We start from the raw sequence: 15,704 nt of genomic DNA, 5'->3' as shown, positions 1-15,704 counted from the left end.
AATGCAATCTCGTTTTGGCGTAATACAGTTCATTCAAGTTTTAACGTAAAATTCAAGGCCAAACTGTACTCCTGGTGGATAAATATCACAGGACAAGGAAGAATAAAACTTTCGCATGAGTATATGGATCCCATTTAATGAAGCTAGACCCAGTCATTCAGGACTTTTTTTCAATTTTTACCGACAAAGAAGAACTGTAAATTTCTAAATCAGGCAGTGCCAAGAAGCTCAGTAAATCTTGCAAATGTTTTCACCTAAACCCTAGTGCCGAATCTCGTCGCTTCGTCATAAGTCAAGTTTGAAAAGGCTCTGTCTGGCCGATCAAAGATAAAGTTTTTCGTTTCGCGTGACGTAGACCGCGAGAGCGTGTCAAAGTCAACGTCATCAGGATATCGGGGAGATTCAGGTGGTTCCGAATCTGTGTGACCGGCTGCCGAGCTTACGTCTTCGGGTATTCCCGTCTCGTTATCGGTGGAGTTCGAGTTGGTGCCTCGACCGCTGTCGGAAGGCGTCGAGTCCGTTCGGCTGATCAGTCTTTGAAGCTCTTCTTGTTTAGCTCTCCGGAAAAAGCCGATCTGTTAACACACAAAAGAAGGAAATGGATGATCTGTAGTATAATTTTGGAACAAACTGCGTAAAGTAAGCCGCCTCCATCGGCCTAGTAACTAACAGCCCAGTTCATTTATTTATTTATTTGATTTGTGTATTACAAATATTTCACTTTCACGATGATGGGAGGAAACCGGCAGAAAACCATCATCTGCAGGTTGCTTCCAAATTCACGTACGGCCACAGACTAAGAGGAAATCAGTAAGCGCTGGACTTGAAAGTCACAGCCACCACATTGGTGAGGGATTTCTACGCAACCTTGCCTCGCTAACATGCTAACAACTCTAACACGCCGCCCACCCATACTCCTCGCGGTGTGGAGTGGGAGGGGGGGCGATTGTTCCGCCTGTTCACAATGCTTTCCTCTTTATAGAGCACAGGTGTGTCTGAAATGTCACTTGATGTCTTAACACTTCGGTTACTCCACAAATGAAATGCACTATGTTTTCACTGACCTTCCATAATCCAAGGTAGACAAACATTAGCACTATCACTCCACCCGCTATACACACCACCAGAATCCACGTGTTCAGACGAGATCTCCCGAGAACTTGCGGATATATTTCAGTGGTCACCTGGAGGCAAAAGACAAACAGTGTTTTCAGTGATATCAAAAGTTACTTAACAATTGTATAACTTAAATGCACGCAACACAAACAAAATGAAGGTCTGCTGGGAGTAGCTGGCCGGAGACCCCCATTAGTTTTCCATAAGCGACAATGTTAACGTTTAGCGCTGTGGCTCAGTCCCAAATATTCCGTTGCCAGTAACCTTTGGTGCATACCTGGCCCAGCCTGTGAGAAAGCCATAAAAATCTTGACATAGGTTGACTGTCAAAATCTGGACCTTTCTATGCCGGCAGCTGGGAGGGGTGCCTAGCAACGCCAAAGGGGCGTCACTCCCAGCCTCATCACCACCTGTCTCCCTGTGTCCTCTCGCCCAGAATTTCAAACTTTCATCAATAAAACTCATACCTGCCCAAAGCTTAGACAGTTTCCATCATTTTGATACCAAGCATACACCAGTACACCAAAAAACGGCAGACTGGCAGCAAAAAAAGACTTTACACCCTAAAATACACAGAATTCTGAAAAACGGAAGTTGTAATAGGGGTCTGTGTCCAGCTAGGATTCAGGGTTTACTCAGTATGTACTTACTATGACAGTATTCTGTGAGAAGCTAGATTGAGGGCTGATTCATTGTATACTTACTAATACTTGTAACGCTTCTGTGAGAAGGTGCAGTTAGGAGTGTTTCTGTCTTGAGTGTGTACTTATTATGAAAGTCTGTAGTTGGAAGCTAGATTCAGGGCTGATTCAGTGTGTAATTACAATCAGAGTGTTCAGGTAGGAGCTAGAATCAGGACTATTTCAGTGTGTACTTACTAGTACATGTACCTCTCCCGTGAGAAGCTTCAACCAAGCTTCGTACAAGATTCAATGTGTACTTACTACCACAGCCTTCTGTTGGAAGTAGATTCAGGGTTGATTCAATGTGTACTCTCTATTACAGTCTTCCGCGAGAAGCTAGATCCAGTGTGTAGTAACTATCAGAGTCTTCTGTTGGAAGCTAGATTCAGGGCTGATTCAGTGTGTACTTACTATCACAGTCTTCCGTGAGAAGCTAGATCCAGTGTGTACTTACTACCACAGTCTTCTGTTGGAAGCTAGATTGAGGGTTGATTCAATGTGTACTCACTATTACAGTCTTCCGCGAGAAGCTAGATCCAGTGTGTAGTAACTATCAGAGTCTTCTGTTGGAAGCTAGATTCAGGGCTGATTCAGTGTGTAATTACTATCACAGTCTTCCGTGAGAAGCTAGATCCAGTGTGTACTTACTACCACAGTCTTCTGTTCGGAGCTAGATTGAGGGTTGATTCAATGTGCACTCACTAGTACAGTCTTCTGTGAGAAACCAGATCCAGTGTGTAGTAACTATCACAGTCTTCCGTTGGAAGCTAGATTGAGGGCTGAATCAGTGTGTACTTACTACCACAGTCTTCTGTGCGAAGCTAGGTTCAGAGTCGATTCAATGTGTACTTACTATCACAGTCTTCTGTGCAAAGCTAGATTCAGGGTTCATTCAGTGTGTACTTACTATCACAGTCTTCTGTTGGACGCTAGATTCAGGGCTGAATCAGTGTGTACTTACTATCACAGTCTTCTGTGCGAAGCTTGATTCAGAGCTGATTGCATCCTGCTCAATTTGAATAGCACCAATCGTCTGAAGCTTGATTATTCCGTTTGCCTGTGGACAAAAGATCAATCAATGTACGATCTCTTACTAATCAGGTGTTTAACATCTCCTGTCTGCTTCAAAGCCATGTTGGTCATATGATGGCGACTTGAAAAATAAGATGTTTTTATGATTTTAGCTTAAAACAACAATCAAAACACGAAAAGTCAAGAATATAAAAAGAGTCCAGAATGGAGAGTTAACCCAGAGCAGCGACGACATTGTCATAGCCGGATTTCACCGGTTACGAGTGACCATTCGCCAACTGGCATACTGTCGTTATTGCTTTGATTTTACTTTCCGTGCTGTACTGTCGTGTTTTATATCACAGCTTATCTGAAGTGTCTTTGTTACACAGGAGAACAGCATTGTGAAGATGTAATCTAATGTGTTTTCCAGGAGGGTTTCGAAGTAATTTCGAAACATAGTCCAATTTTCGTATAAAACTGAGATCCTCCTCCCAGAGGTTAATTATCTCTACTTCCCAGTTACTATTTATTTATTTGATTGGTGTTTTACGCCATACTCAAGAATATTTCACTTATACGACGGCGGCCAGCATTTCGGTGGGTGGATTCCGGGCACAGCCCGGGGGAAACCCACGACCATCCGCGGGTTGCTGCCAAACCTTCCCACGTACGAGGAAGCCAGCATGAGCTGGACTTGAACTCACAGCGACCGCATTGGTGAGAGACTCCTGGGTCATTGCGCTGCGCTAGCGCGCTAACCAACTGAGCCACGGCGACCCCCTCTACTTTTCAGCATTATAATATTTTCATATTAGAAAATGAATTATTACCTGAAGGTTAATGATGGAATCCTCGTAGATTCGACCGAACACTGTGAGGATAGCCTCTGCTCCCGGCTTTAACCTCCTCAGCTGACAGGGGACAGTCACACAGAGGGCGTAAGAGCAGTTCTGAAAGCACATCCCAAGCACATGCATCCTCGTAATTAGTGTTTGTTCATTTCAGTTTGATAGCCCATATACACCAAGTATCAGGTAGTACAAGAGCGTTAACAAATGGGGTACCATTTCCCGCGCAAAGACGAGAAAGAATGCAAGCTGAATTAACCGTAGTTCTCTTGCAATGAATCTGGGTACAAATTTGCAAAAGTGTAGTAAAGTTAAGCCAGGCTTAGATCTTAAGACCAGTCTCATCCAAATACAAAGTAAATGTCACTTTATTCTGGACTTCTCTTTGCATGTAATTCGTAGTTTTTATACTTTCATAGTTCTTTAGTGGTTTGTGTTATACGTCATTTTGGGAATTGGCCTTGCGATTATTGATCTGGAACGTCCTTATTGGTTGACGACTGGTATGCGAATGTCGGTTTCGGCGCATAGATCAGTACACTTTTGAACATCTATTACGGTACCCGATTGTCGACAACACGTCATCGCAAAGGCAGAAACTAACGAAAGGTTACACTGCTTAAGACCGAGTTACTATTTGTGGGAAATGCTACCTATTAAATAAGAAGAACAAAGACAACAATTATGATAAACTTAATTCAGCACAATGCCATTATTTAAAACAAAATGTCACTTCCTAAAAATGGCTTTTAAATGTAAAACTCCAAAAAAGACCCAAATACATGTGCAAGCATCCTATAGTCTATTTCATTTAGCCAGTCGCCTGTATTTGGCTATCTGTAAAATCAGTCATACACAATATGTGTCAATGAATTTTGGTAGTGAGTCGGCGAGATTTTACAGACAGCAAAGTACAGGCGACTAGCTAAATGAAATAGACTATAGTATTTATTCACTTTAGTCTGTTATGGGCCACACAGACCTCCGTAAATAAAGGAAAATACTGGTAACATATTACCAGTGACAAACAAAATTCAGTGAAGGACCTGGTACGGTAAGGCGGAGAATCGGCCCCAGAGAGGTAGTGCAAATTAAAAAATCCCAGCGCAGCTCTGTAAATTTCCAAATCTTGATAATATATATAAATCTTGTGAGAAGTATCCATAAAAGTTATATGGCCATAAAAGAAATGATTGCGCAATAATAAAACGCTGTGCTCTTAATTTACAATATGAAGATCAACGTTAGCCAGAAAAATATCTTTTCTGAAACTTTCATGTGTGTATTTCTATGTGTTATCAAGTTTTGTTTTGGTTAACGTTTGTCTTCATATGTAAAACACAAACTTTATAATGTGATCAATTTTGTCATATTTGGCAAGTTTGAAATAAGTATTTCTGCTTTAGTCTGTCAGTCATGGTACAGTGGACTAACGACGTCGCTGTTGAGAAGAGCTTGTACCTTTGGAGTAGTTCGAATCTTTGTGGCAATCTTTATTTTTCTTTTGTGTGAGTTAAGTTAAAGGCCGTCTTGTATTAAATAAGTGTTATCTTAGATTAGAATGGTTTAGATATGGTATAACGTAATATTTGAAAACTATAGCGTTATATATTTAGTTAGTTGATTAGTTCATAACTGTCTGTTCAAGAATTTTTCAGAACGTTACATTTGTGGTTTTCACAATTCTACAGTGTTTAATGTAAAAAACAGATACTGAATCGGGCTACAAATTTCGATTTCATGACCTGCACATCGAATGAGTGCATGCTTGAGAGCTTTCTAAGTCGCATAATAGCCATATAACAGGAAGAGAGGAGTAAAACAGAGCTGAAAATAAAAATTAGCCTTGATGAGCCAGTAGCTGTCACTAACAACTTAGTTAGTTTCGTTGCCTTAGGTGAACAATGTCTTTCACTGGGGCCGATTCCCCGCCTTAACATACCAGGCCCTTTGCATTATTTGCGAAACAAAAAATACTTCTTTAAGACAGCTGTCTAAAAAGATACCCCAAACACTGGCATACTAGAGTATTTAGTGTACTAGTATAGTGTATTTCAGACTGATACAAGCTAAATAGACCAATTTACAAAAAAAGATGAGAAATTACGTACCTGTACGGAATCAATGATAATAGCTACATATATGACAAGTAAAGTTTTATAAAAATTTTATACAATATTTAAAAAACACATCTTTAAAATGTTTTTTATTTAACTCGCACAATTATAGGCGTATACGTGAATTAAAAGTGGAGGTCTTGTCATATTCCTTCGGTACAGATGAAAACAACTTCAACTTTATACTCCTCTTGGTGGATATGCCCATCTCTATCTTTGCTTTACATTACTGTCACCAATAAACACGTTTGCACATTGAAAATATCCTGTGTGACCCATGTGGGCTTCTTTAGCCTTAGCCTCACCGCTAGTGTCTTCACGCGAACCCACAATCAGCAAGAAAATTGCCTCGTGCAAATCTACCACACGCTTCAACACGCCTCCACACGCCTCCTTTTCCTTGGGTCATCAGCCAATGAAAAGGCCCCAATGATCCACAGAGTATATATACCGGCCTACAATATTGGACGCACTGTATCGCGTGTTGCCTGCTGTCAGAGATTATCGCGTATTATATCTTGTAATTCTCGGCAAACATTATCTAATCTGTATGTGTCAACTAAAAACAGATAAAAACAGCACATTACACATTAACACATTTATATACTTTCGAATATCTCTGGTAGTTTCTCTTGAGCGTTGTTTTGGAAATTGGCCTTGAGATTAGTATCCCGGAAACGTTCATTTTAGTTGACGGCTGATATACCAATGTTAAATTGATCGCCGTGACCCCAGTGGCTGAGTTGTTGAAGGCTACGTGTGCAAAGATTTACTATCGCTGGCAGCGATGTAAAGCAAACGTAGAGAGCGGTGCATTCGCTGTAAGGAGTATGTTTCAACCCTTTTTTTCACTCACCACATATAAGTCGGTCATTTTGCCGACATCTCGCGGTTTTCTTCGACGCTCACTTCGGTCAATCAAGGAAGCTGTGGCATTAATAACCTCGAACGGCGGTATATGAGAAGTCTGACATCCGCCAGCAATGTCACGTGGATTTCCATTGGCTGGAACGATCTGTTGACAAAAGTTTATAATTGACATTGACATATTTATACAAATATTGTATAAAAATTTTATAAAACTTTATTTGTCATATATGTAGTTATTATCATTGATTCCGTACAGGTACGTAAGTTTTTAGCTTTTTTTGTTACATGCTGGCTCCCTCTCCGGCCGTTAGTAGGAAGGTCTGCAGCAACCTGCAGATGGTCGTGGGTCTTCCCTGGGCTCTGCCCGGTTTCCTCCCACCATAGTGAAATATTCTTGAGTATGGCGCAAAACGTAAATAAATAAATAAAAAAATAAAGACCGATTATTACGTACTCTCGAAATAGGTGCAAGGGTATCGCATTTGCCCATTTTAAAGTCCAGATATGATATCCAAATAAAATTGGACAATATATGGAGCAGATATTGTATCAAAACCAACAGCCAATCGGAATAAAGGAAATCGTTGAATATGCAAGATTTTGACACGGTTCCGACTTTACACAAAATAAATCCGCACACAGAATTTTGCACAATTGAACAATATTTGGAGAAGTTATTGTATGAAAACCAACGGCCATTGAAAATGACAGCATTCATTCATAAAACCTGCCCAAATATCGGGCGGGTTTTCAGACGTAATGTGAGCTTCACAAAATGAACTTGCTCACAAAACCTTAGAAAAAATCGAACAATATTTTGCGCATTTACTGCAAGGAGACCACAGCGGGACGAACGGAAGGGTAAATCCAAAAATTATTGATATCCTTATCTTTCACTGAAACGTGAGATACACATGTGAGAAAAGAAGTAATTAATTAATTTATTTATTTCATTAGTTGTTTAATTCTATACTCAAGAATTTATCACATAATTTACCCAGTTTACTAGGTGGAAGAAATGGGGTGCCCAGGGTAAACTACCGACTTTTGGCAAATTAATGACGAGCTTCCCCACGTATGATGCACACCATATTGATAAAAAAAACAACTGGGCTTCATTTATACTGACTGACCTGAACAGAAGTAATCTGATACAGCGGTTTGCCGTCCCTCGTTCTGATGGGAACGCTGACGTTGACGTTGACGTAAGGCGTTATGCTTCGCCCAGTGTTCGCGACGCTGAATTGGTGATCAAGATGCAGGAGGCGTTGTAAGGGCTCCTCCTGCTCCGATTTTGTCTTCTGTTGGCGGTACGTCAACTGTTCAGGCCGTGAAAACCTGGACGGAAACAAGGGTCATATTTATTAATAGTGCACATATGCCTGTGGAAATCATGTCTATACCATTGCCTTGATAACTGTCTTAGAATCGAGACAGAAACGTTGCCAACCAATAAACCTAACAGCTGTTATCCATATAGCAACGTGTCAGTCTCTTCGTAATGCCGTACACGTGGTAAGTTATTGTGCGACATGGACTAGGTACCCTCCTAAAACTAATCCGTTAATTTTAACATAAATTCTGTTGTCTTAGTGATGTTGGAATGCATTCTGCTATTGCAAGATTGTCCTGTTAAACATAACACATATATTCTATTAATTCAGCATAAGGAGTCTTTTAAACTAACAGAATATTATCTTGATTATAACATAGTATTAGGCTATTATATTAAATTACATTCTTTCATCACTCACACAACAGACTTCGTGTTAAAATAAACAGATTACTGTATTGAGTGAAGAGGTATACATTTTCCCATGATGGGCATTTTGTGAACAATGCTTAAGGGAACTACGTTTTATCTTGGCATATTGAACAGTCTCAAATAAAGACATTGTTAAACAATGTCTGGTGTTTATGAATTTGGGCCGCTATCTACTGTCGGGTTCTTCATTCTAGTGACAGTTACAATCAACAGGTAGTGCATGTTGAGGAATGGAAAATCAAGAATTGTCAGCTCTACACAAGTGATAATCAAATATCACTTATCGAGATTCTGACAATTCCTGATATCATGTCCCACTAACATGCACTATATGTCTTACTATACCATAAAATACAGTGTACTTGCACGGTTGGTATTTAAAAAGCTGAATTCGTACAACCACAGCTGAGATAACCGTCGTCTTTGTTGTTTACTTTCCAAACAAGCATACGTCAGAGATCACACAGAAGGAGGTAACTGCAGTAGAATAAACGCATGTGCACGTGGTCGCTGGATATTAGCGCGAGATCGTTGGCTAGTGCCTCGCGAACGTGGTATAATATTACCTTATGAGCGAGACGTTGTTTTGCTTGAGGGCATTATTATTTTACATATGTCTTGCAGAATATCACCTCATTGTGTATTGTTTTGCTTGAGCGCATTATTACTGTACATATGTCTTGCAGAATATCACGTGATCGTGTATTGGCCAGTGGAAACCAAGAATTACTGTATATGACGTAACAGTTATACAGTTATAGGCCAGAAACCAGCACATTCTTTGATTGACACATTCTTTGATTGACTATTGCACATTCTACAGAAGCCTGAATCAGTTCCCCCAAACTTACCCCGTTGTTTTCAGCTCCACCTCTCTGTGCAGGGAAATTCTCAACGTATTAAAATTGTCGTGGAGAGTGAAATTCCTCTCTTCGCTCTTTGTTGTGGCCTCCAATTCTATGGTGGTGAAAGGGCCGCTTGGCTCAATCTCCCGGACGTCAAGTTTCACCAGAAAACTCACTCTGTTTCCGGTTCTAAGCGGGTTACCAACGTTACACTCAAGAACTGTCATGGCTGCCTCCCGCTCACTCCGCAGTTTCCTTGACGACGAACACCGGATTTTTGTAATCCCTTCCGGGTTATCACGTGGCACCTCAATAGTGTCCACAGCCGCCACTTTTATGTCGCCCTGGCAACGCAGCGTTACCATGGAGAGGTAAGCCGCACCCCCTCTGTTGGTGACGATGACCTTTAAGGTAAGAAAGGGCGTGGCACCGACCAACAGGGTTACGGGAGCGGTAGACTGGAGTTTCAAGTCCGAGATGCATCCACGGTCGGAGTCGCACTCTTTACGAAATGAAATCTACAAATTACCAAAAACAATTTTAGCATCCTTGTAGTTAAACCTTTCAGGATGTGTCTTATTTATTTATTTATTTAGCTGGCTGGTATTTTTACGCTGTACTCAAGAATATTTCACTTATACGACGGCGGCCAGCACGATGATGGCAGGAAAGTGGGCAGAGACCGGGGGAAGCCCACGACCATCCGCAGGTTGCTGCAAGACCTTCTCGCATAAATATATATATATCAGTTTTATGGAGCCTCCGTGGCCGAGGAGGATATCGTGCCATGGCGGCGCAATTACCCACGGACCTCTCACCAATGCGGTTGCTGTGAGTTCAAGTCCACCTTCCTCTCTGGTCGAACGTGGGAAAGTCTGCCAGCAACCTGCCAAATATCGTGGTTTTCCTACAGGCTGTTCCAAATTTCCTCACACCGTTTCCATAATGCAATACCTTTTTAAAACTAAACAGAACTAAAACTTACAAACGACAGTCGAAAAGTGATCTCCACTTGGGTCATTCCAGTGAAGAATCACAACAGATGTAACAGTACATAATTAATACATAATGGTTGACGTATAAAGCGAGAAGCTGTTTACATGCTTAGAGCAAAGTGAGGAGTCTTCGTGAAATGACCATTCAGCTCGAATCAAACAAACAAATGAAGCGAAGAGAAACTTGTTATACATGTATAAACCTAATTAACGGTTAAAGGTACGTACCGTTTCTGTGATTGTTTGAGGTATTTTGTGGTTTAATACTGAACACTGGTTCGGCTTTAGGTCAGGTGAGCAATAGTTAGTTTTGCTGAAGTTCAGCTCGAACACCACATCCGTGAATGTATCCAGTTTCGGCTGGAACGGAAAAAGACAAACCTTAAAAAACTCCCATCAGCTAGGTGATATTAAGAAATCGGGTACAGAGTATCTACTCAAGCACTATTTACCAAATTATGACTCAGTAGAAATCTTGTATAGATACTATACCCAAGCACTTTTTACCAAATTATGATTCATAAGACATCTCGTATTGAGCCTAAACGCCAGTATTTGTATTCTGCAAGAACCTTGATGTTGATTATGCACTGGAATCTGTAGTTTTGTGCTCGGTTGAGACAAACCTTACAGTTGATTCTGCACTAAAATCTGTAGCCTCGCACTTATCTCAGACAAACCTTAATGTTAATTCTGAACTATATTCTGTAGTTTCGCGCACAGCTCAGATAAACCTTAATGATGATCAGAAATTCCATAAAGGTTCCACCGCAGCAAGGTCACCATATACTAATCTAATGTTGATCCTGAATGAGAATCTGTAGCGTCGTGCGGTGGCCTCCGTGGCTTAGTTGGTTAGCACGCTAGCGCAGCGTAATGACCCAGGAGGCTCTCACCAATGCGGTCATTGTGAGTTCAAGTCCATCCAATGCTGGCTTCCTCTCCGGCAGTACGTGGGAAGGTCTGGCAGCAATCTGCGGATGGTCGTGGGTTCCCCCCAGGGCTCTGCCCGATTTCCACCCACCATAATGCTGGCTGCCGTCGTATAAGTGAAATATTCTTGAGTATAGCGTAAAACACCAATCAAATAAATAAATAAATAAATGTAGTGTCGTCCTCAGCTTAGACAAACCTTAATGATGATGCTGAACTTCTGACGTTGCTCCATGCCATTGGACAGGTAGAGCTTCTTGTGGATGGCGGGGCTGGCCGAGCTTGGTTCTCCATCAGTGGGAAGGATCTGTGCCCTGCCCACTTCGTACTCATCATCAGGGTGGGTATCTGCTAGAAACTCGTACTCTATCTCTGCGATAAAGAACGAGAAAGAAGAAAATAAATCAGGGACCGTATTTTCATTGAATTGAATAAGATGAATACTTTGAATAAATAAACAGTGTAAGCGTAAGTGAAATACCTATTTTATTATCGACAACTTATATACTACAATGGTACACGATTCGAATACTGATTTCACTCACACATTCCTTGCGTCTTTCCAACTTCATTGAAAATTATTGACTGCTTGTCTTTCCATGATTCCGTCCTAATTTCCAATTTTATATACTTTTTTAGGTTTTTTTGTGGTTTGTTTACCGTCGTTTTGGGAATTGGCCTTGCGATAATCCACCTGGAAACAACCATTTTGGCTGGTATGCGAATGTCTATTTCGACGCATAGATTTTAACCAGAGGATGAAGAGAAAGGTCACAAAACCTTGCAAGATCAAAGGGGAGCTCTGAATTTGTCTCTGCTCTATTAACCTAGCGGTTCTACACGTATGTTCCTTTCTGTTCATATTTTTCAGTGCATGTGTTCTCAGAAACACCTCGGATAATGCAAGGCTATAATAAAGTTTATAAGAAAGGCTGAAAAAGTTCGTAAGTAACTTGCCAAAGATTTGTTGTTTACTTTGGACAGTAAAGAATATGACTTTAAACAACAACAGCAACACAAAATCCAGTTCCAATGGAATTCATGACCTTTAGAACGAAATTTACATATTATCAGATAGATTTGTGTTCACACGTCAATCCTTCCTTTTTGAAGAAAATTCACATTTGAGAAGAGTAACCTCGCCTTATGTGAACTGCATGGTCTGCAATTGATACTTTTGGTGGTATTTACGCACTAGACTGGGAAGCTACTTTAACAAGCCAGGTCCCTGTGTACTGTTTGTTCGCATAAACTGGGTAATAGGGAGGCCTAATTGGTACGGTATGTGTCAAACCCAGTATTCACAATTATCTGATAGAGAATCACTCATAAATACCTATCTCCTCGGGAGCGTACTGTCCCGTGTATAGGAAGGTCAGATCCACGTGAATACAGGCGTGGGGTCGATCCTTGTAGTAACAATCGCGTTCCAGCAAGTTAATGACGTCACGTTCGAGGTTGATTGACGCGCGTACTGTAGCAACCGGCCTCGTTTTCAGGACAACCACTTTGTCTGACAGAAAAGATCCGACGGCGAAATCTGGAAACAAGCAGATGATTTTGTGCGCCCTTTATCGAATGGGGGTTGTCCTTGATTACTGATTGATTGCAGTTTACCTTGAGATCACAGAAAAAAAACAGTGTAGTACATTGTGTAAGGTTAGAGGAGTGAGTGAGTGAGTACTTGGGGTTTAACGTCGGACCCAACAATTTTTCAGTCATATGATGACAAAGGAATCCTTAGTGTGCATGTAATGTGCCTCCTTGTTGTACGACGGATTTCCACCGCTCTTTTATCTAGTGCTGCTTCACTCAACCGACTTACCAAAGGCAAGTAAGCTTTTCCGCCCGTGCCATTATACTGATACAAGTCAACCAGTTGTTGCACTATCCCCTTTATTCTGAACGCCTAGCGAGGAAATTACAACTTCTTCTTTTAAAGTCTTGCATGTGACTCCATCCAGGAATGACCCTGGATCTACCGCTCCCAAAGCGGACGCTCTACCAACTGTGCTACTGGGGCCGATATAAGGTTAAAAGGATGAGGAAACACAAAAACTGCGCAGACTTAATGTGAAAAGTATAGTTTATTTTATTTTTTCAATTCTAAGAAGACAAAATACGTGTAAAAATAAATTTTGCATAACATCTGTTACTTTCTCCTGAAAGAGAAATCGAAGACAACCATGATGGAGATCACTTTTACAAATGACAGTTCATGCTAAATTTGTATCATTTTTATTATACTTCTTTCTATTTCTATACAGAAATAACAACAAGAAATTGGAGGAGCTGTTTTCTGATCTGTATCCCTGCCCTTAACGATAAATGCATATTTAATCTTGATGTAACCTCTTTATACTACCTTTAGTTGATAGGCCTAATGTCGGCGGATTAGCTTACCTTGATAACCGTTATTGTCGGTGTCCTGGGGTTTGGAGAGAGCCCAGCCGAATCCCTTCAGTTTCTCGTGAACGGCTTGTCCCCTGATCTCCTGGGAGTACACCTCAGACAAACCCGAATAGCTCCCATGATAGATATATACCGCACCCGTGTCATCAGCGAACGGTGCTCCAATAGCCACGTCTTTGAGAAAAACAAATTACAATAACTATACCGGTTTTCTTGTTTTTTTCTTTATTCCTGTATTTGATTGTTTATTTTGGTTGTTCATTAGTGGAAGAATTCGGAATACCTTGAGTTAACCACCAAGGTAACTGACAAACCGCCTGACTGAAGGTCGCAGCTATCTCAGCAAAAGCCTGACTGGAGGCATGAGCTGATGTGTGTGTGGAGTCTGTCATTGCCAGATAATAAGCTGGACAGCTTTTTTCCAGTACACATGCGTCATGACCCTCGGCAGTTACTCACAGTTCAGCAAAATTCGTGTGTTTTATTCCACTCGTTGTGACATCCAAGACTTTACATGGGTTCGAGGACAGTTTCAAGTCGAATATTTAGAAAAATACATTTTAAGAAATTAGATTGGAGCTGAATTCTAAGCTATCTGAGGCACCACTCGAAACAGCTATACCTGGCTTATTCGTCTGGCCCATAAATGTGCTTAGTGGGGAGGATTGGTGTATGGTGATCGTTTGATTCGTGATTTAAAAGTAAAAAGTTAAATAAACTTTGGTTTCTACGGTGGTCTATTGTGACCATAATGGGACCAATGACGTAATATCAGGCTTTTGCAACATAATGTAGATTACGTGTTTAATCATTCAAAATGTAGAGGTATGAATGCATTCACCGAATGGATCTTGAAACGAACTATTGCAAGCCAAAAAAAATATTCGTTTATGCCTCTCGGTAACTACACATTAGCATAAAGTCAGGTGCATTACAAGTATTGTACTCGATTGAAAAAATTATACAACATTAAATCGTACCATGCTTCAAGACAGTTATTAATGGTCTTCCACCTGATGTAAGACTCAGTTTGGTGTTTTCTTTGCCTTTAAATGTTCTCTGAAAGCAATTGTGTTAAAAAATACACAACATATGTACTCACAGGCACACAGTTGTTTCATCTTTTTGCAGCTATACTTTTAATGTGTATCAAACAATGTACCTATGACACACATCTTGTTACATCGCGATCTGCACAAACACATGTGTACAAAAGGGTACATATTTCCTCTTTGCGAGCGTACGCATGCCTTACCGTTGTAGTTATCTTTGTCGATGTCTCCTATTCCCATGATGGCGGTCCCAAATCGAGATCGATACTTGTTAGGTCCTTTCAAAATTCGGTCATGAGCAATGGTCTGAAACACGACAGCATATAATCCTCCCTTCATTTTAAGATTACATATTATCTTGCAAAAGTTGAGGCAAAACACAATTTTACAAATTATAAAAAAAGTCATCAGCTATTTTACCGATTAATCATTACGTAAATGTACACAAAGAATTAACAAAGATACATCTTAATTTAGTTCATGGCTTAGTACACTCCGCTTAATTAATGTCAGTGTGTTATTAAATTCAAATATGAAACAAAGAATTCCAGAGAAAACCTGTGAATGTCGGAGATCACGTCTTACCGGAGGTAAACCTCGACTGATGTAGGAGTACACGCGACCTTCCTCGGTGACGTCAGAATACAGTGGTGCTCCGACCAGTAAGTCGTCGTATGCATCGCCATTGAAGTTCGTGACGCACAGAGATGCGCCAAAGTAACTTCCAAACTGAGGAGAACACAAAGAAGCGAGTTACAATGGACGAACAGCAAGACGAGATAAAAAATATGAACAGCAAGACGTGATACAAAAGATGAACGGCAAGATGTGATACAAAACACGAACAGCAAGATGTGATATAAAACATGAACGGCAAGACGGGATAAAAACACGAACAGCAAGATGTGATACAAAACATGAACGGCAAGATGTGATACAAAACATGAACAGCAAGATGTGATACAAAACATGAACATCAAGATGTGGTACAAAACACGAACAGCGAGACGAGATACAAACCACGAACAGCAAGACGAGATACAAAATATGAGCA

The 15,704-nt window shown here is 40.7% G+C and overlaps 1 protein-coding gene across 1 annotated transcript in view; it reads right to left on the bottom strand.

Moving 5' to 3' along the window:
* Positions 1-15,704, bottom strand: part of LOC135477884 (integrin alpha-4-like) — a 36,359-nt gene continuing 20,655 nt past the window's right edge. Inside the window, exons 10-22 of the mRNA XM_064758095.1 lie at positions 15,236-15,379; positions 14,854-14,956; positions 13,590-13,772; positions 12,523-12,726; positions 11,386-11,558; positions 10,482-10,613; positions 9,265-9,776; positions 7,782-7,986; positions 6,635-6,793; positions 3,644-3,763; positions 2,761-2,856; positions 1,065-1,184; positions 1-575 (exon numbers count right to left, since the gene is read on the bottom strand). Coding sequence (XP_064614165.1) covers positions 255-575; positions 1,065-1,184; positions 2,761-2,856; positions 3,644-3,763; positions 6,635-6,793; positions 7,782-7,986; positions 9,265-9,776; positions 10,482-10,613; positions 11,386-11,558; positions 12,523-12,726; positions 13,590-13,772; positions 14,854-14,956; positions 15,236-15,379 — 2,472 coding nt within the window. The 3' untranslated portion in view covers positions 1-254. The remainder of the gene's footprint in view (positions 576-1,064; positions 1,185-2,760; positions 2,857-3,643; positions 3,764-6,634; positions 6,794-7,781; positions 7,987-9,264; positions 9,777-10,481; positions 10,614-11,385; positions 11,559-12,522; positions 12,727-13,589; positions 13,773-14,853; positions 14,957-15,235; positions 15,380-15,704) is intronic.

This window comes from Liolophura sinensis, chromosome 11, assembly GCF_032854445.1.
Source record: "Liolophura sinensis isolate JHLJ2023 chromosome 11, CUHK_Ljap_v2, whole genome shotgun sequence".
NCBI lineage: Eukaryota > Metazoa > Mollusca > Polyplacophora > Chitonida > Chitonidae > Liolophura > Liolophura sinensis.
The sequence above is the reverse complement of the archived record's forward strand: the minus strand, read 5'-3'. Positions and strand labels throughout refer to the sequence as shown.